At 51.6% G+C, this 17,808-nt stretch overlaps 1 protein-coding gene across 3 annotated transcripts in view; it reads left to right on the top strand.

Annotated features, from left to right (window-relative positions):
* ARHGAP26 (Rho GTPase activating protein 26) overlaps positions 1 to 17,808 on the top strand; it is a 120,337-nt gene that overhangs the window by 71,350 nt on the left and 31,179 nt on the right. For all 3 annotated transcript variants that reach the window (XM_030504538.1, XM_030504539.1, XM_030504540.1), the window contains exons 18-19: positions 10,608 to 10,767; positions 17,302 to 17,440. In XM_030504538.1, the coding sequence (XP_030360398.1) occupies positions 10,608 to 10,767; positions 17,302 to 17,440 (299 nt within the window). The remainder of the gene's footprint in view (positions 1 to 10,607; positions 10,768 to 17,301; positions 17,441 to 17,808) is intronic.

Raw genomic sequence — 17,808 nt, 5'->3', positions numbered from 1 at the left:
GGAGATGCATCAGAACCCACCCTCTGTGACAGCCCATCGTCAGGAAAGGGCAGGAGCGGGGCACGTTTTGGAGGGGCTCTGCTCTGCTGAACTGGGGGTGCTGGCAAAGGAGAACAGGATAAAAATTCCTCTAGGTCTTCTGCCCACAAATACAACCCGGCACTTGTTTTCCTTATGGAGCGCTCCCGTCCCTGGCAGTGCCATGCCGTGCTCCCGAGCCGCCCATGCAGATCCCACGGGAGCCAGGTCCTGTCCCCGGCGCGGTGCTCACCATGGTGTGCTCTGTGCCAGCAGCCTTGGGAAAACCACCAAAGCTCCTGTGCGGGACCAGGGGCTGCAGCGTGCCCAGAAATGGGCTTTTCCTTGGTCTGTTTTCCCTGTTTCCCCCCGAAGGTGCAGCCGGCGAGGAGACTGACGCCTCTTGGCACGGCAGGTCTGATTTCATCCCCGTGGCAGCTGTTTATGCTGCTGTCTGGTAACTATTCATTGCTTGATTTATGTATTACTTCCAGTAAGTCACTCTTGTCCAGGACGTTCTGGAAATTTCCAGCAGCCGCTGAGACCTCCGAGATGCACTGCTCTCATATGCTCCTCACCTGATTTGGCTGCCAGGAGAAAATAGTGACTGAGCTCTCTGACCTTGTGTGGCCAGGCCAGGCAGCCATCCATTCCTTTTCCCAGTGCCTCTTTCTGATCCCTTTGGATCGTGGTGCTGCTGGGTTCCAGGGGAAGCCCTGGGAATTCAAGTGACCCAAAGGATCTGGGTGCTCCCTTGGGTAGCAAAAGGAATGTCGCATGAAAAGTGACTTCTGTAAGCACACTGTGCCTTGCAGGAGCTGGGAGGATCCTGCCTGGGCTCGTCTGTCCTGGGTCAGGCTCATGCTGTGCTGTTTCTAACCCATCTTCCCTTTTTTTCTCATTCCTTCTCTTGTTTTGTTTCTCTGCTTTGTGTCTTGGTTTGGAGCATCAGGTCTTAGCTGATGATAAGGAGAGCTGAGATGGGTGCAGACTGGTGAGCACTGTACCAGAGCCAGTCCCATGGCTCTGGACAAGGGCCTGCAGGGACAGGACAAGGGCAATGGCTTTAACCTGCCAGAGGGGAGATTGAGATGAGCTCTGAGGCAGAAGCTCTTCCCTGTGAGGGTGCTGAGGCGCTGGCACAGGGTGCCCAGAGAAGCTGTGGCTGCCCCATCCCTGACAGTGTTCAAGGCCAGGTTGGACACAGGGGCTTGGAGCAACCTGCTCTAGTGGAAGGTGTCCCTGCCCGTGGCAGGGGTTGGAGCTGGGTGAGCTTTAATGTCCCTTCAACTCAAACCAGTCTGGGATTCTAAGATCTCTTAGCCTCTCCAAAGCTGAAGGCTTTGGCTGCACTGAGCTCTGGGTGAGCAGGACCTGGAAACACAAACAGGGATCCTTCTGGTTTTGTTTTTAATAAGGGATTCTGCAGAATTTACCAAAAACCCCCAAAACTTGTAGGTGTTCGCTGTGTTTTTTGGACTTGGCTTCCCGTAATGTGCAAATTAGCAAAAGGTTTTGTTCTGCTTCTGCAAGTGAACTTTTAACCTCCTTAACTTGGATTGTCCATAGCATAGCTGTTTGGTAGCTTTTTCTTCTGTGCTCCTCCAGAAGGTCCCCCTGTTTCGTGCGGGTGCCCCCGTTCTCAGCCGGAGAGGAGCGCGCTGCAGAGGCTGCAGCATCTCTTAGTGGGTTCTTCGCTTGTATGTCCATCACGCATTAGAGTCATCTCTCTAGATATGATAATGGTGTCTTAAATTAGACCAAAGCTTACATCACCAGCGCTGGCAGGGTCCCTCAGTAACATGTAATGCGGCATATGCCGGGTCTGCTGTGCAGTTCCTGTGGCTGAACATCCCTGCCGGGATCTCCAGGAGAAGCACCAGGCGTTTTGCATTACTCAAGCGTGAATTCTTATGGGCTTGTGTTTGAACTCAGTGTTGTTGGATAGAGGTTGTTGATGGCACACAATTATCTGGATTCTTTTTAATTGTTTATCACAGTGAAACTGAAACTGTGTACGGAAACAGATTGAGTCTAAGGAGAGCAAAAGATTTCCAATAAGTGGCTGGCGTCTCTCCCTGGTTGTGTCTCCTTGGTCCCCACAGACAGAGCGGGACTTGGGCATTTTAATGAGAGCTTCCCCAGGTTGCTCTTTATGTTGAACAGACCCAGCACTGAATTCAATTATATAGATTTTAGTCAAATGTTTTTTCAACACAAGAAAGGAAAATAAAAGTCACCAGCGCCAAGATGTCTTTGAGCTGCAGTTCTCCCCTGGGATGAATTTTAGTTCCCTGTGAGGGTGCTGAGGCGCTGGCACAGGGCGCCCAGAGAAGCTGTGGCTGCCCCATCCCTGGCAGTGTTCAAGGCCAGGTTGGACACAGGGGCTTGGAGCAACCTGCTCTAGTGGAAGGTGTCCCTGCCCGTGGCAGGGGCTTGGAACTGGAGGAGCTTTAAGGTCTCTTCCAGCACAAACCATTCCATGATTCTGTGATGCTGGGGGTGATCCCCGGCCCAGCCTGCACTGTATGTCTAATAGAGGTCTAGATTTTTATAACTACATTCAAACTTAGAAGCATATACTTTTAAAAACACCTTCTGATGTTGTGTGTGACTGGCACACTCGAGCGTGGGGCAGAGGGTCTGAAAGCTGCTGTTCAGGGCTGGAGGCTCTGGGATGGCAATTTGATGGTTATGTGCTGCCATGAGAAGTAGGAAGGGCACTGTAGGGTGAGTGGGTTTGCCCACATGCATGTGGCAGGGTGCACAAAATCTGGGGGGTGTTTTTCTAATTGTTGGGCAAAACCTTGTTCCACTGGCAAAGACGGGACAAGCATTTTACCTGCTGTGTTGAACGGGACTTCAGTTTGTTCTGCAAAGCTGTCTATTTCTGTATTCCCGTTCTTTAATATTTTGTAGGGATTCAGCACTAACCTTGCATTTGTGAAGTGAATGTGCTTCCAAATACCTCTGAGGGGAAGGAAAAAAGTCAAAACCTGCTTGGTTACGCTTCCCTGTCACCAATGATGCTCTTATGTGACTGTGCAGGTGTACACCAGGGAAACTTCTGCTCCTTTCGCTGTAACCTGGCTCTCCGCTCCTCATTATTTCCCGTGCCTCCCTGCAGGGCCAGCGGGAGCTGCACTTGCTAAAGCCGGTGCTGGTTCTTGCTGGGAGGCTTTCTGGAAGCCCGTTTGCTTTGGCTGGTTTCCACCTCCCAGGTAAAGCTTCAGCATGTCACTTACTGCTGCGGCGGATCTGCCACGGCGGATCTGCCACGGGCTTTCTTGCTCTTTTAGGCTATTTTCACCCACTGGCTATGCAGGTTTTCTTACTGCAGTGTGAAAGCATTGGGGATTTCTGGTTTCAGAGGAAAACCCAGGGGCTTCGCTGGGTTTCTGGGGCCGATGCTGCTCATGCACAGGAGGGCTCTTGAGGGGCTGCAGGCACAGCCTGGAGCCAGCCAAACCCCACTGCAGCACACGCTGCCTTCATGGCTGTGGCTAATAGGTAAAACAACTGTTATTATTGTAAAGAGGAAAGATGTATTTGAGTGCAGCAGGCTGAAGTTATAACTGAATGCTGGGCTTGCATACAGGCAGCTAAAACTAAGGGAAGATGTGCAAGGCTGTGGCAGGGGGTGTGGGGATTGCATTCTCCTGGTGTTGCCTCTTGGTTGCATGTGGCGATGTGCAGTTCACTGAAGGGGCTCTGGAGAAGGTGGCAGAACCTCTGTGGTATCCAGCATGGCATCCCATGGGCTGTGGGAAGGATGCTGGTCTTTAACAGGGCATCACCATTGCAGGCTGGCAGTGGCACAAAGGACAGCATGTGCAACCTTGGCAGCTCCAGCTCCATCCCTGAGGACGTTTGGGGGCAAAGTCCCCTTTCCTGGCTGTATTTCTGCAGGTGGAAACCTCAGTGGCATTTTAACTCATGGCCATGCCTGATGGGGAATGTGCCAGCTTTGGGCTGAGGGTTGGGGAGCAGGTTCAGGACCCCTCTGTCAGCTCATCCCCCTGAGATGTCCCATCAAGCTCGGCTTGCCCATAGCCAGAGCGGGTGGCTTTGGGAACCAGGGTGACTTTGGAAAGCCTGAAGCAGAGGTGTGCTGCAGCCCCAGACGTGTTTTAGTTGCATGTCACAGCATGTCTGGTATTCACAGGGATTAGGATTTGTGGATACTGAGCTGCACGCTTGGCCTCTGCATCTGTTCAGTGCGATACAAGCACTTTCCCTTGTTTTTTTCCCTGGGAGTGAACCCAAGCATCCAGCTGTGGCCAGATTCACCCGGGAGGAAGAGGGAGGCTTGTTGGAGCAAGTCAAGCTGCCCAGCAATGCTGCGGCACATGCTTCACCCCAGCTGAGCAGCGCGGCCGCTCGCTCAACACCCCTGTAGTTCTCAACGCTGCATCTGAAGGTTTTGTCAGCTGTGTTCAGAACGTTTCCCTTTGTCTTTGCTGGGAGGTTCTGTATTTCCCTGGTGGTCTGTCCTCCTTTTGGATCCGCTGGCCTCCATCTGCATTCCTCAGCACTTGGCTCTCCTTGCTGGAGCAGCAGTGCTGTACAAGTTGTGGTGTTGGGAGTCTCTGCAGCCTGCGAAAGCTTGGGCTGTGTATGGTGGGATTTGTCCCGTGCTCCCATCCCTGTTCCTGTGTGTGGGGAACATGCAGTGACCACATGGCAGCTGAGCAAGCCCTGTGGTTCTTGACGTGCCACTGTGAGCGATGGGTGGCATCTATGTGTACAAGGGCGCTTGGTGAGGATTTTCTATTTCCAGTCCCCTCTGTTTGGGTAGTGCAGGAGAGGAGCTGTGTTTTTAAAAAATCTCCTTTTATTAACTTGAAATATTTTCATGATTATTGTTATTGGTCTTGTCAATACAAGAGGGACGTGGAGCTGCTGGAGCGAGGCCAGAGGAGGCCACGGAGCTGCTGCGAGGGCTGGAGCAGCTCTGCTCTGGAGCCAGGCTGGGAGAGCTGGGCTGGGGCAGCCTGGAGAAGAGAAGGCTCCTGAAGGGGACACCTTAGAGCAGCTCCAGTGCCTAAAGGGGCTCCAGGAAACCTGGGGAGGGGCTTTGGACAAGGGCCTGTAGGGACAGGACAAGGGGAATGGCCTTAACCTGCCAGAGGGGAGACTGAGATGAGCTCTGAGGCAGAAGCTCTTCCCTGTGAGGGTGCTGAGGCGCTGGCACAGGGTGCCCAGAGAAGCTCCTCTGCTCCCGATGCGGAGCAGTGGGAGCCACTGGCGTGGCGGCCGGCCCGGCCCTCCCCCGGCTCTCCACCTACACGCTCATCAGCTGCAGCCCAATTAAACTCATTAATGTGCAGGGATGACTTGAATGCGCCCAGGAACATTTCCCAGAACTCATTAGGTTTTATCCTATAAATACCAGCAATTGTGAGCAGCCACTCTCCGGCCGGCAGCGTGCGCCCGCCACATTAAATGGGTGGAACTGGGGGGAACTGGGAGGGAGAACACTGACTGCAGAGTTTTACTGGAAGGAAGCCTGGCAGCCGTGCTGAGCCTCCCCAGAGCAAGGAATGGTCACCCTGCAGATATCATGTTCTTTGTGTGCACTTGGTAGGGGCATGGCCGCTGGTTAGTGCAGTTCCATGCACTGAGTGGAGAGGGGCTTTGGACAAGGGCCTGTAGGGACAGGACACGGGGAATGGCTTTAACCTGCCAGAGGGGAGATTGAGATGAGCTCTGAGGCAGAAGCTCTTCCCTGTGAGGGTGCTGAGGCGCTGGCACAGGGCGCCCAGAGAAGCTGTGGCTGCCCCATCCCTGGCAGTGTTCAAGGCCAGGTTGGACACAGGGGCTTGGAGCAACCTGCTCTAGTGGAAGGTGTCCCTGCCCGTGGCAGGGGATTGGAACTGGCGGAGCTTTAAGGTCTCTTCCAACCCAAACCAGGCTGGGATTTATTCTGAGTGCCTCACCATCGAGTGGATGGAGGATCCACAGATGCCTCTGTCACTCCGTCTGCTGTCTGTGTTCTGCTGTTTACCTTTCATTCATGTCTGGGATCAAATCTAAGTGTTTAATTTGTAAGGAACTCCACAGAGCAGCCTACATAATTTTGGGGGTTGCTGTCTGTCTGCATGTTTGGCTTTTCACTTTAAATAGAAGCTCTAAAGGTGGTGGCAGACATGAAATATATTTTTACCTGTAGCAAAATGAATTAGCTGCATTATTTTCCATCCTATAAGGTCTTGCTAGGCCAGCCGTAACAAGCACTTTGTTTTCAAAGGTTTGTCCCAGGCATGGAAATAGAAACACTCGAGACTTTATCTTTGTTCTCTTTCAGATGTTTGTTTGTTTTCTCTGAATCAGGGAAGACATTTGAACTAATAACAGCACTGTTTGGCTGAGGCTTACGTACATGTATTTCATATAGATATAATACATACACGAAGTAATACCAGATGGAGAGGGGCTTTGGACAAGGGACTGCAGGGACAGGACAAGGGGGAATGGCTTTAACCTGCCAGAGGGGAGACTGAGATGAGCTCTGAGGCAGAAGCTCTTCCCTGTGAGGGTGCTGAGGCGCTGGCACAGGGTGCCCAGAGAAGCTGTGGCTGCCCCATCCCTGGCAGTGTTCAAGGCCAGGTTGGACACAGGGGCTTGGAGCAACCTGCTCTAGTGGAAGGTGTCCCTGCCCGTGGCAGGGGTTGGAGCTGGATGAGCTCTAAGGTCCCTTCCACCCAAACCATTCCATGATTCTAATATGAACACCTACCAAATTAAGAGGGCCGTTCAGTACTTCCCCACACCTGCAGCACCCATCCGGCTCCACTGCATTTCTCCTCTGTTATATGGTGCTGAGCACAAGCCCATGCAACAAAGAAATATTTACTGTTCCTCCGTGCTTCCCTGCACCGAAGCCTGACTACCAATTACTCTGTATTAAATTATGTTTGGCCGTGCCGGTGATTATACAGTATCCAAGCAACCCAGGTGTAATCTGATTTAACACACAACGTGGATTTACCCTGCTCCTGTTCTCCTTTGTTTTTCTGACAGTGAATGTACAGTGAGTGGTGTCTGCCCACGGACACCCCCAGGACACGACCTGCCCGGTCAGCTGCAGGGACAGCATTCCCATGGGAGCCCTCGGCTCCTGTCCGGGGTGTCCCCTTGGAGCTGGCATCCACCTTTTAGCTGGGGGTTTGCAGAAGCCATCGTGCCTCTTGGGTTTGTATCAAGTGGGTCAGGTCTTCACAGAACAAAATCCCTGTGCAGGGCTGCTCAGGGGTGATGCTCTGCTGCGTGTGGATGTTCCTCCCTTCAAGGGGCTCCAGGGTCTCTCCAGTGCTGCCAGGCTCATCCCAGAGGCAAGCGGGAACCATCAGGTGCTGCGAGGAGGACAAACAGCCTAGAGTGCAGAAGTCAGTGATAGCCTGGAACATTGTAAGCACCAAGTGGGAGTTAAGAGGTTGTTCTGCACATTTCTCCATTAGCTGTTGCTTCCCACCTCCTGCCTGTGCTGGAAGTGTGTTCTGCAAAGAGGGGATGCAGAGAGGACTCAAAAGGGACCCATCTAAATTAATGTTCGTACAATTGCTTTCAGAGTGCACCGAGGGCCAGAAGGAAACAGCAGGTTAAAAGGAAAACGTAGTGAATACTTGGAAACCTTCTAAAGGGCAGCTCAGGAATGGCACTAACAATGCCTGATGAAAAGCACCAACATTAAGCACACTTTGGGATTGAGAACACCCCATCTTTAGAAACTGCACCATTATTTTCTAGTGCAAAGGACGATGAAGAGGTATAATTTATAGTAAATTATCATGTGGATAATGGATGTGGAATTTGAAGGATGTGAAAGGTGAATCATATTTTGTAGCATAGCTTTGGTAACAGAGCGCTCTCAAGCGTGCAGCTGGAGCAGTACCCGTGGTACAGATCAGAAGTTCATCATCAGGGTTCACTCCAAAAGGAGCCAGATTTGCACTGGCACAAAATGTCTTCCAGGCTTTACAGGACCAAAGCCAATGCAGGAAAGAGGAGTTTGGGATGGAGGCGATGGCCAGGGCTTGTGTCCGGGCGCGTGGGCATCCCTTGGGCACCCAAGGTCTGTGGCTGGAGCTGCACCACCGCGTCCTGCTTGGGAACCCCTTAATAGCTTTGTCTGAAATAATGAGGGGAACGGTGCACAGCTGCCTGCCTGTAATGAGCCAATGACAATGTAATTTATTAGAGTGATGTATTACATGGGAACAGTAATGAGAAATGGAGGGACCTGATTTTGTAAGACTCGGATCGATTCGGTGGAGTTTTTGTAAATGAACGGTGTTTTTCTAACCACAGAAGATCATTAAAATATTATTTTATTAGTACTTTTCAAAACTATTTGAATTACAGCTGCATTTTTTAGAATCCAAATAGCAGCATGCGGACATGTGTCTGAAATATAGATGTTGCTGCAGTGTAAATACGTCATTGGCATTTGTAAATGTCTCGATAGGGAGGTGGGTTGGAGTGAGGGAAGAGGCTGGAGAATATATCTATAATTTATGAATCTATCTATAAGTAGGAGTTCTTTTCCTGTAAGCAGGCAGGCTTTTTCCTGAGAATTTGTTTCCTCTTGGATTTCTTCTGCCTTCCTCTCCAGTCTGTGAGGTTGTGACCCCCTAAAGAGAGTTTGCTTCTATACCACCAGCTCTGCTGGGTGCTGGCATTGCTGCGGGCACAGCTCCTGCTTTCAGTGAGGATGGGGAGAGGCTCTGCACTGGGATGGGCAGCAGGGCTGGTGCAGGCGGTGGGGAGCGGGTGGCAGCAGCTCTGCCAGGCTGTGCATCGGCTCCTTCCTCCTCAGGTGCTGCCTCTGTAAGTGGAGCCTCCCCTGGGGCAGCCCATCGCCCGCAGCACTGCGGGTTCCTGGCACGGGAGGTTTCTTGGATGCTGTGATAAAACATTCAGAGCTTCCTGACAGTGGGGGGAGTTCCGGGTACGGGGAAGGTCCCACAAGTTCCCAAGCAACTTTGCCAGGACCTCAGCACCTTTGAAGTTGTAACCCCAGCCCAGGCCTGGTGGAGGTGGCAGCTCTGCACAGTCTCCAGGAGGCTGGGACTGGGTGAGCTCTAAGGTCCCTTCAAACACAAACTGGTCTGTGGTTCTATGTGCTGCCTTTTCTGGGTGGTAAGTAGGGCTGAAGTGGCTGCTGGGGAGGGCTAAGCCAGCAGTCCTGCATCCCTGAGCCATCCCTTGGTGATGCTGTCCTCTCCTGCTGCCTGAGGAGCTGAATACAGGGATGAGGAATGAAGAGTTCTTTGCTGGTTCAAGTGAGATTTGGATGAAAAAAGATGGAATGCATCCTTTCTTTTAAGCCAGCCCTAGCTTATGCTATACTGAAAGAAGCTGAGCATGCATATAAATGGTGTCTTGGCCCTGAGATCAGTAATAAAAGCTCATGGCAATACACTGTCGGGACGTTACAGCAAGGTCTGGGTCTCAGCCTCGCTTTGTGCTGGCCTGCTGCATTTGTCTGGGGAAAACAGGAGAGGAGGAGGAACGGGAAAAGACACTTAAACCCCCCCTTAGGCTAAAACTGTGTGAGTGCTCTGCCTGCAGTCATTGGGCTCCCTGGTTGACGGGGTCAGGAGAAACCACAAGGAAGAGATGCTGAGATGGGGCTGTAGGTTCCCACTGCAGGTCCTTGTGTCACCCACACGCGTGTCACAGCATTATGTGTTATTGCAGGACTCCAGCACGTCTCAGCCGAGCAGCCAAGTCCTTGGCACTCGTGGTCAGACACAGCCTGGGGATGTCCAGCCTGCATCCCACACGGCAGCGTGCCCCATGTCCCACCAGTGTAGCAGGGCTGAGCTGGAGCAGAGCACATGCTCTATTAGGGTTGCTCGTGCTTCGTACCACTGAGACCAGGGGCTGGACTGGAGCTACTCCAGAGTAGACCCCCCCAAACACGCTTCGGCGGGGTGCCAGCTCCTCAGCAGGAGCTGTTTCACTTGCTGAACTGATCTGCTCCCGCTGGGCTGCAATACTCGGAACATAAAAATAGATGGAGATGACAGGGAGGACGGCTCGAGTGTCAGTGGTCCCCGGGTGTCCATGCCGGGTGGATTCCTCAGTGGGGAGGGGAAGAGCACGTGTGTGTGCACGTGGGTCTGGGGGTGAAGCCCCATCTTCGCCTTCCAGCCTGTTTTGTTTGGATGGGGCTGACCTCTGGTGCAGGCAAAAGCTTAAATGGGTGAGAAGGAATTGGGTTTTGGAACATATGAGGTCACTCATTCAGTTGGAGAGCAGCGTGTGTCAGAGGTCCAACAATTTGTTTTGGAGGAGTTTTAAGCATTAATGATTCAAGATGTTTTCCTGGGAGTGGTTTGCAACATGAGACTCGGTGGCCACCGTAGCGTTGGGGTTTGATGGGATTAGTCAACTCACTGAGGCTGAAAGGTCTCTAGTAACACAATAGTTAAAGTTGTACTTTTCCACATGGCTGAGCCTTCAAGGAGCTCACCAGGAGTGTAATAAATGTAAACAGGGCTGTGAGCGTTGTACCAGCCAGGAGAAACGGAGGGGGTTTCCCTCAGCATCACTTCTATCACCTTTTCCTTTGTCTCTTTCAGAGTTGCAAATAATCACAAGCAGAACCTGATGACTGTTGCTAATCTGGGTGTGGTATTTGGGCCAACACTGCTCCGACCTCAAGAGGAAACAGTCGCTGCCATTATGGACATCAAATTTCAGAACATCGTGATTGAAATTTTAATAGAAAACCATGAGAAGGTAACGGCTTCACTTGCTTCTTTCAGTGCAGTTGATGTATGGAAAGGAATTTGTCTCTTTACGAACTGCAGCCCCCTCTCCCCATGGCCCCCATGGCCAGTGGAACTGACAGTGGGGTTGTGCCGTGGGTGCCAGTGATGGACATGACTGGGGATGTGGTGTAGAGGCTCCAAAACTGATGGTTCTTGGGCTGTAGTTGTGTAACCAGCACTCTGGTAACCAGCCTTTTTTATAGTCATCTCAGTATGAGTCAGCATGTCTGTGTCTCCATTACAGAAATCCCAATTTCTTTGCCTTTTCCATGGTTTAACAGGAATTTGTCCTTAGTTTTAAGTGAGGTGGGTGCTAAAAGAAACTAGTGCAAGGTGCATGCCTAGGCTGGATTCCTGCTTCTCTGACTAAATCCAGGTTTACTCCATGGCTTTATCCGCAGTGTTGATCCCCTGAGTTACATGCACTGGTGTTAGTTGGCCATAAGGATGTTCATGTGTGCAGCAGACGCAGCTCGGTGAGGCCATGGCACGGGCTGTCCCTCCGGCTGGCCACATGCAAACGGCATCACAAAAAAATGCCATTTTCTTCTAAATTCAAACATGATCTTTTGTTCGTGTGGTTTGGGATGGACAGAAATAACTACTTTGAGCACTCAGGCTGCGAAGAGAGAAGCAGAGGCAGGCTTGCCCCTGGCCAGGGCTGCCAGGGCAGGGTGGCTCTGGGGTGGGACGCTGCTTGTTGACATTGTGAATGTGTTTCTGGCAGGTTGAGGTTCAAGGTCGAACCTTTGTTACCTGTGGTGTGGGCAGCAGACCCGGGGCACGGCTGTGTGTGGCTGCAAAGGGGCGTCAGAAGTGCATCCAACAGGGATAAGGAGGCGGTGTCCATGTTGTATGTTCTTGGAGAAGTTGCTTCCATGGGCACATTGAAGCTATGGTATTTGTTTAGGATGAAGGAGCTCTTTTCTTCTCCTCTGCATGGAATGTAACGGCAATGATGGCTTAGTTATGAGCTGCTGTGCAGATGAACTTATGGTTGTGAGTGAAGCCCAGCTCCCCAGCCCTGGTCCTGGTGGAGGAACCAGCATGAAACCTCACGTTGGCCTCTGATGGTCACGTCCATGTCTGTCATCTCTGTGTTGGCACAGGGAAGTGTTCACCGCCTCTCCTGGTGGGATGAGCTCTCTCGTGTGCCTCCAGCATCACGAGCAGCACAGCGTTGCTACAAGCGTGTTTGATGTCCCTCCCCTTCGCTGTGCTTTATGGAGCACTCCCCTCGCAGGCCCTTACACAAACATCTTTAGACACTGATGTTTTCCTGCCTGAGCCGGTCCCTCCATCGGCTGCGGCTGTGGAGGAATCGATGGCAGATCTCTGCAATGATCATGTCTGTGAGGGCTGCGGGGCCCGTCTGTGCTCACCAGCCACGTTACAGCTCCTGCCTCGGGGTGTCCTGGCGCTTCCATGCTTCCCCCTCCTTAGAAGTAATTTATGGCACCAGCAGAAGGGTGGATCTGTGAGCTGGTTGCGTCCATTTGTCTCCAATTGATTCTGAGTAGCCTGTGAACCCATGTCCCCATCCTTCCAGGGCTCCCGGGAAAAGATCTTGGGAAGAAGGGAGATAGGAAGACGTAAGTCCGGGAGAGGAAAATCTCTTAAATGCAGTGTTAGTGCCGGCTCAGCTCCTGCTTTAGGACTGTTTTGTTTTAGTGTGTTTCTTAATTTGAACTGATTGGAGCTCCTGGAAGGTTCCCCACAGGAGCTGCCGTGGGTGATTAGCAATATGCGAGTTGCTTGTGCTGGTGCTGCTGGTGCTTTATGTTGTTTTACACCGGTGACTCACAGCCACTGCTTACGATTAAGTACATTCGCAGGGAAAACGTAATTGATTTGAATGGTTCCTGGCAATCAGCAGCTGTCTGGTCTGACATTATATTTCCCCCAGGTAAGTGGAACGCCTCCCCCAGCAAAGTGACTGTTGTCTTTGTGTAACCGGGAAAAAAAGCAAGCTTGGTGATGACATCTCTTGGTCTGAATGACTGCTCGCAGCCTGTTTACGCCGTCGTTTCAGCAGGTTTATCTGATTGCTGGGGCAGTGGGAGGCTTTTGGGGGGGTTAGTCAGCATTCCCTGCTCGCCTGCCTGCATTTGCAGTCACCCCGTCTGAGATCTGGCTCATCTTCCCCCTGAGATTATCCCTGGGGGAAAGCATTCATCCTGGAGCTGTAGAAGTATCAGGGAAGGATGCTGCAGGATACAGTGCTGATCATCCAGTGTCTTCACTGATGAACATGACTTTGTGCTCCCGTAGGTGGTACCTCTGCCTTAGCATGTGCCCTGCGCCTCAGGAGCCACGTGCAGTTTGGAATCATAGTCAGCAAAACAGGGACTTTGTGAAGGTTCCCGGAATGACGGGTAAATCACAGTGTGCTCTGTGTTGCCAGAGCTTCCAACACAGACCGCTAAACCCTGTGTGTAATCCAGACAGTTCAATCATTTCTGGAGGTTTAACAGCTTTCCAGGTCCCAGATCCAAATTGTTTGTTAGACTCACAACAGCAATAAGCTCTGAGACAGTTGTTAAAGCTTCTCAGACATGTTCTCCTCGAGAAGGTCTCTGCACATCGAGGTGTCGCAGAGCTGGCATTTGCCCTTATGATTGCAGCCAGTGGGACCTTCTGCTCCTTGGGTGATGTCCCGTGGGTTGTACTGACACCAGATCTGCTGGAAATGTGGAATAGTGTTGGGATGAGACTAGGATCAGGGCTTGGGAAGGAGGGAATAACAGCTCCATTTTCCTGCCTGATGCTGCAATGCAGCAAAGAGGAACCCTGGAAAAGCCAAGCAGGAGCAACGTGCCTGGCTCCGGCTGCCCGACGCGACCCGAGGAACCAACCAAATGTCAAATTGCTACTTAACAAGATTTATCCATCAGCCTTTTCTGCCTATGGTTATGAATGAATGTGCTGGTAATGTAATGTGTTATAAATCATATCCTGAGTATATATAATTAAATGGATAAAATGATTTTTCTCCTATGGCTCTGGAAGTTGCCATGACAGGCAAACCAAGAGTGCATCCAGTGCAAAAAACAGTAAGGATGCTGTGTTGAAAGCCTGGTTACTCGAGTGATTGCCATTTAACACCATATTTCCGACTTAAAAATTGAATGTTAGCCAAAAGTAATATTGAAACACTATTACATCTGACAATTGCAGTTGTCCATCTGTGTTCTTTTCCAAAGCTTTCATTTTTATAGCTCTCTGGAAAAGACCATTGTTCTCAAGTGTTACCAGTTTAAGAGATCAATTTACTGTCTTGATGCTCCCTCCAGACAAAAGGTTGACCAAGCGAAATGCTAATGCAGCCAGTATTGATGACAAATAGGAGACTAGTTTATGCAGGGAATTAGACAGCCCCAAGCCCCAGGCTTGGTAGATGGTAAGGACTAACACCAAAGTCAAAGCTCTCAGCACCCCGTCTTTGGTTTATTCTTCTCTGTAATTAGCTGAATGTTTAGCAATGCTGTTGGCAGTTTGGTCCTTGTGTAAGACTCGATACCACCAACATTTTGAATGGCACAACAGCTTCTTATTCTCCAAGCTCCAGATACAGCTTTATGCATGGGAATACACCAAGCTGTTGGCCAGAGCGGAGGCTGGGGGTGGACCTTCATATGCTGTTACATCCCATCCCTCTGCTTTGGGCAGGATACCTACCCCACCTGTTTTCTCCTTCCTTGTCATAAGATGGGTAGAAGTGTTAAAAAAGCCTTTTAACAACCATCACTGACAAGATGCTGCCAGATCTTTGCTGTTTGGCAGACAGGGATAAGGTGTTGTGGAGCCGCGGAATTGCTGCCTGCGTCAGGCTGAGGAGCGGGCACGGTACGGCTGTAAACGCAGTTTATGGATCCTGGCTGCTCCTCTCCCACCCCGGCTATTAAACTGTCTCTCCCTGCCCGTTAATTGGGCTCTGGGACTGGGAGAGCTGTAACACGGGTTTGCACAGTGAGGAGCATGTCTCGGCTATTCTTGTTAAATTGAAGAATGGAACAAACCTGAGCAACCTCCCTGTGAAAAGGAGGGGATTGTGCAAGCAGTGCCTGAGCTGAGGGAGATGGAGTAGGAGGGTTTGGTCCAGCAGTGCTGGTTTCCTTTGCTGCTGAAGAGATCTGGGCTATACCATAAAGGCAAAGTCGCATCTACAGTGAGCTATTCATCGTACAGTTCTTGAGGTCTCTCCTTAGACCTTGAAAACCAGTTCTGTGCTTTTTAAATGTAGCTTTTAATTGACTTTTCTCCATTGTGAGTGGCTAAATTTAGCCTGTGTGCTCTGCGCTGCTCAGAGGTGGCAGAAGCGGCTTTTAATAGCCCTGCCTGTGCCTCCGCGCTGCTTTGCTCTTCATCTCGGCTTTATCTCAGTGAAGATGCTATAGCCAGCCTGGGACACCCAGAAGATTCCTGCTGGAAGACCATCCTGGAGGAACGCTGGTGTTTCTGCTTCATCAGGTGGCTGCATCACACTGTTGGCACTGTGGTTCTAGTAAAATTGTTTGATAATGGTGTGCCAGCTGCTCTTAGAAATGCAACCTCCTTATAAGCTGAAGCTGGTTTTAATCACTGAGCTCATACTTTAAGAGCGTATATATCTTCGTCAAAGACCAAAAAAAAGGAAACAAAACCTGGAAGTTTCTTTTCAAGTGTGCTGTGGGAAATCATTGCATAAAATGTGATTCATAAATCAATACTTTGATTTATACATTGAATTTTATTTCCCAATTAGAAGTTGCTATTGAAAAGCAAATTGAAAGCCAGAGCATGTTAAAGCATCAGTGGCTGTGCTGGATACGGGGAATGGAGCACAGGGCAGGCGAGGTGCCCCGGTGCTGATTTCAGCTCCCCCATGCTGAGGATCCTGCCCCAGAGAAGCTGTATTTGGCCTGTAGAGGGAAGGGCTCAGGGCACAGGTCTGAGCACCCAGGGCAGGCACCTGGAGCATGTGCGGTTGTGTAGTGGTTTGGCATGGTAAGCAATGTGCTACAAATAGCCCTTCTAACCAGGACCTGTGAGCTGGCCTGAGCGCCAGTGCCGATGCTGGGGAGGGATGGTGGGGTGCAGCGAGCAGGATGCAGCAGCCGTACGAGAGGTCGGGGAGCCACCAGCCCCAAACTCCCATGGGGAGCCATGGAAACAGCCACTTTGGAGGTGGGAACGGGCGTGCACAGGGTGAAAACGAGCCATGCTGCCTGCAGAAAGCATGGCTTGGGCTGCTTCTCCCTCTGCTAATCCATGAGCCCAGGAGGAATGTGTGAATGAGCTCAGCAGAGCTCTCCAGGAAGGGCTGCCGCAGGAGTCCATAATCCACCCATCTGTTCCACAGCGTGCCCAGCGATGCGCACTCGGGCTCAGCTGCTCGCTTGCTCGGGGCCAGGTCCTGCCGCGCGCAGGAGCCTGGCACAGTCACTGATCCCTGCTTCCTGCCTCTCGCTCCATCTGCGGGCTCGGAACTGAATCCGAGTCCCTGCAAATAGACAGGTTGGGGAATGATGTCCTTAGCTAATTCACTGAGAACTGTTCCTTAATTCCTCCCTGAAGCTGTAAGCGCTGCCCTTCACACCCGCCGCTGCGTGCTTTTGGGGGGAGATGCGACATTAATGTTTTTGGCTAACGTGTCTTGGCTCTCAGTGTTTATTTGTAGAAATCAGCATGGAGGGTCTGTGTGTGTGTGAGAGGATTTTGTTGTTGTCACATGAAACAAAGCAATTAAGTGCTGGCAGCCGCTCCCTTGTTGGATGCTTTGGGCAAGGCCAGGGCAGCCCATGGCCAGCGGCAATGGCTGCGGGCTCTGGAGGAGACACCTTGGAGCTCAGAGGCACTGAGCTGCCTGTGGAAGAGTTTTCCTATGGGCAACCCCTGGCAGTGCCAGTCGGGTGTCTGGCAGGGGCAGGCAGAGCAGGGATAGATGCTGAGAGATGGGGTTGAATATACTCTAGAGAAGGGAGACCTGGAGTGAGCGTGTCTTGAGGCAGCAGTGCTGCTGGCTGAGCCTGGGCTTCCAGAAGAGAAACAAATAACCAAATACCACCAACAAACAAAGCTGCTGCTCTTGAGATTCGTGCAGTTTTAAAATTCCATCCCCTGGAGAAAAAAATGCGATTACTCAGTTGTCTGACAGCTGTGGCTGGAGTCACAAAGACTTTCCCAAGCTGTTCTGCGTCCGTGGGTGCGAGGGTGCTGCGGGGAGGCGTGCGTGGGGATGCGCCGGCTTCTGTGCCCAGGGCACCCTTGAAAGCTCAGCAGGGTGCCAGAGGATCAGGGTTCTTCACATGCCACCGCACACGTCTTGGGTGAGGAACAGGGAAAAGGAGAGCAGACAGGGTGGGAACGGGGAATTTGGGGAGTTGCACCCAAAACGCTGCCTTGTCGAACGCGTGTCTCCCCTGGAGGCAGCTGTGCGGAGCAGCGGTGCAGCTGGGCAGGTAGGCAGCTCTGCTGTGCGAGGGGCGATGCCAAAGAACAGCTTGTTTATTATTTTTAACAGATATTTAACACGGTGCCAGAGACGCCGCCATCGAACTCGCAGCTGCTGTTATCTCGCAAGAAAAGCACGGACTCGAAGCCACCCTCCTGCAGCGAGCGCCCGCTGACGCTCTTCCACACAGCACAGCCCAACGAGCAGCGTAAGTGAGCCTCCGGCTTTCCCTCTTGACACAGCTTTTGCCCTAATCGTGACTAACACACTGTAATTCCCATGCCATTCCCATGCAATTTTGCTGGTGTCAATGGAAGAGGCGATTCCCGTAACAGGATCAGGCTTCAGTTTCCTCTGCAGTGGTGTTGATGAGGAGTGTGAAGATTGCCTGGCATCCAGGCCCTTAACGGGGGCTTGAAATGAGGCTGCATTAGCACAGTATAGAGTGTTGCTGTCCCTGCCCCACCTGACGGGCCCCGGCTCATTCCCATGCTCATGTTCCTTGGCCCCATCCTCGCCATCATCAGCTCCCGCAGCACATGTGGCCAGGGTGGACACCCGCCCGTGTCTCCAAAG

This window comes from Strigops habroptila, chromosome 12 (genome assembly GCF_004027225.2).
Source record: "Strigops habroptila isolate Jane chromosome 12, bStrHab1.2.pri, whole genome shotgun sequence".
NCBI lineage: Eukaryota > Metazoa > Chordata > Aves > Psittaciformes > Psittacidae > Strigops > Strigops habroptila.
Note: the sequence above shows the minus strand (reverse complement) of the source record. Positions and strands in the feature narration are given on the sequence as shown.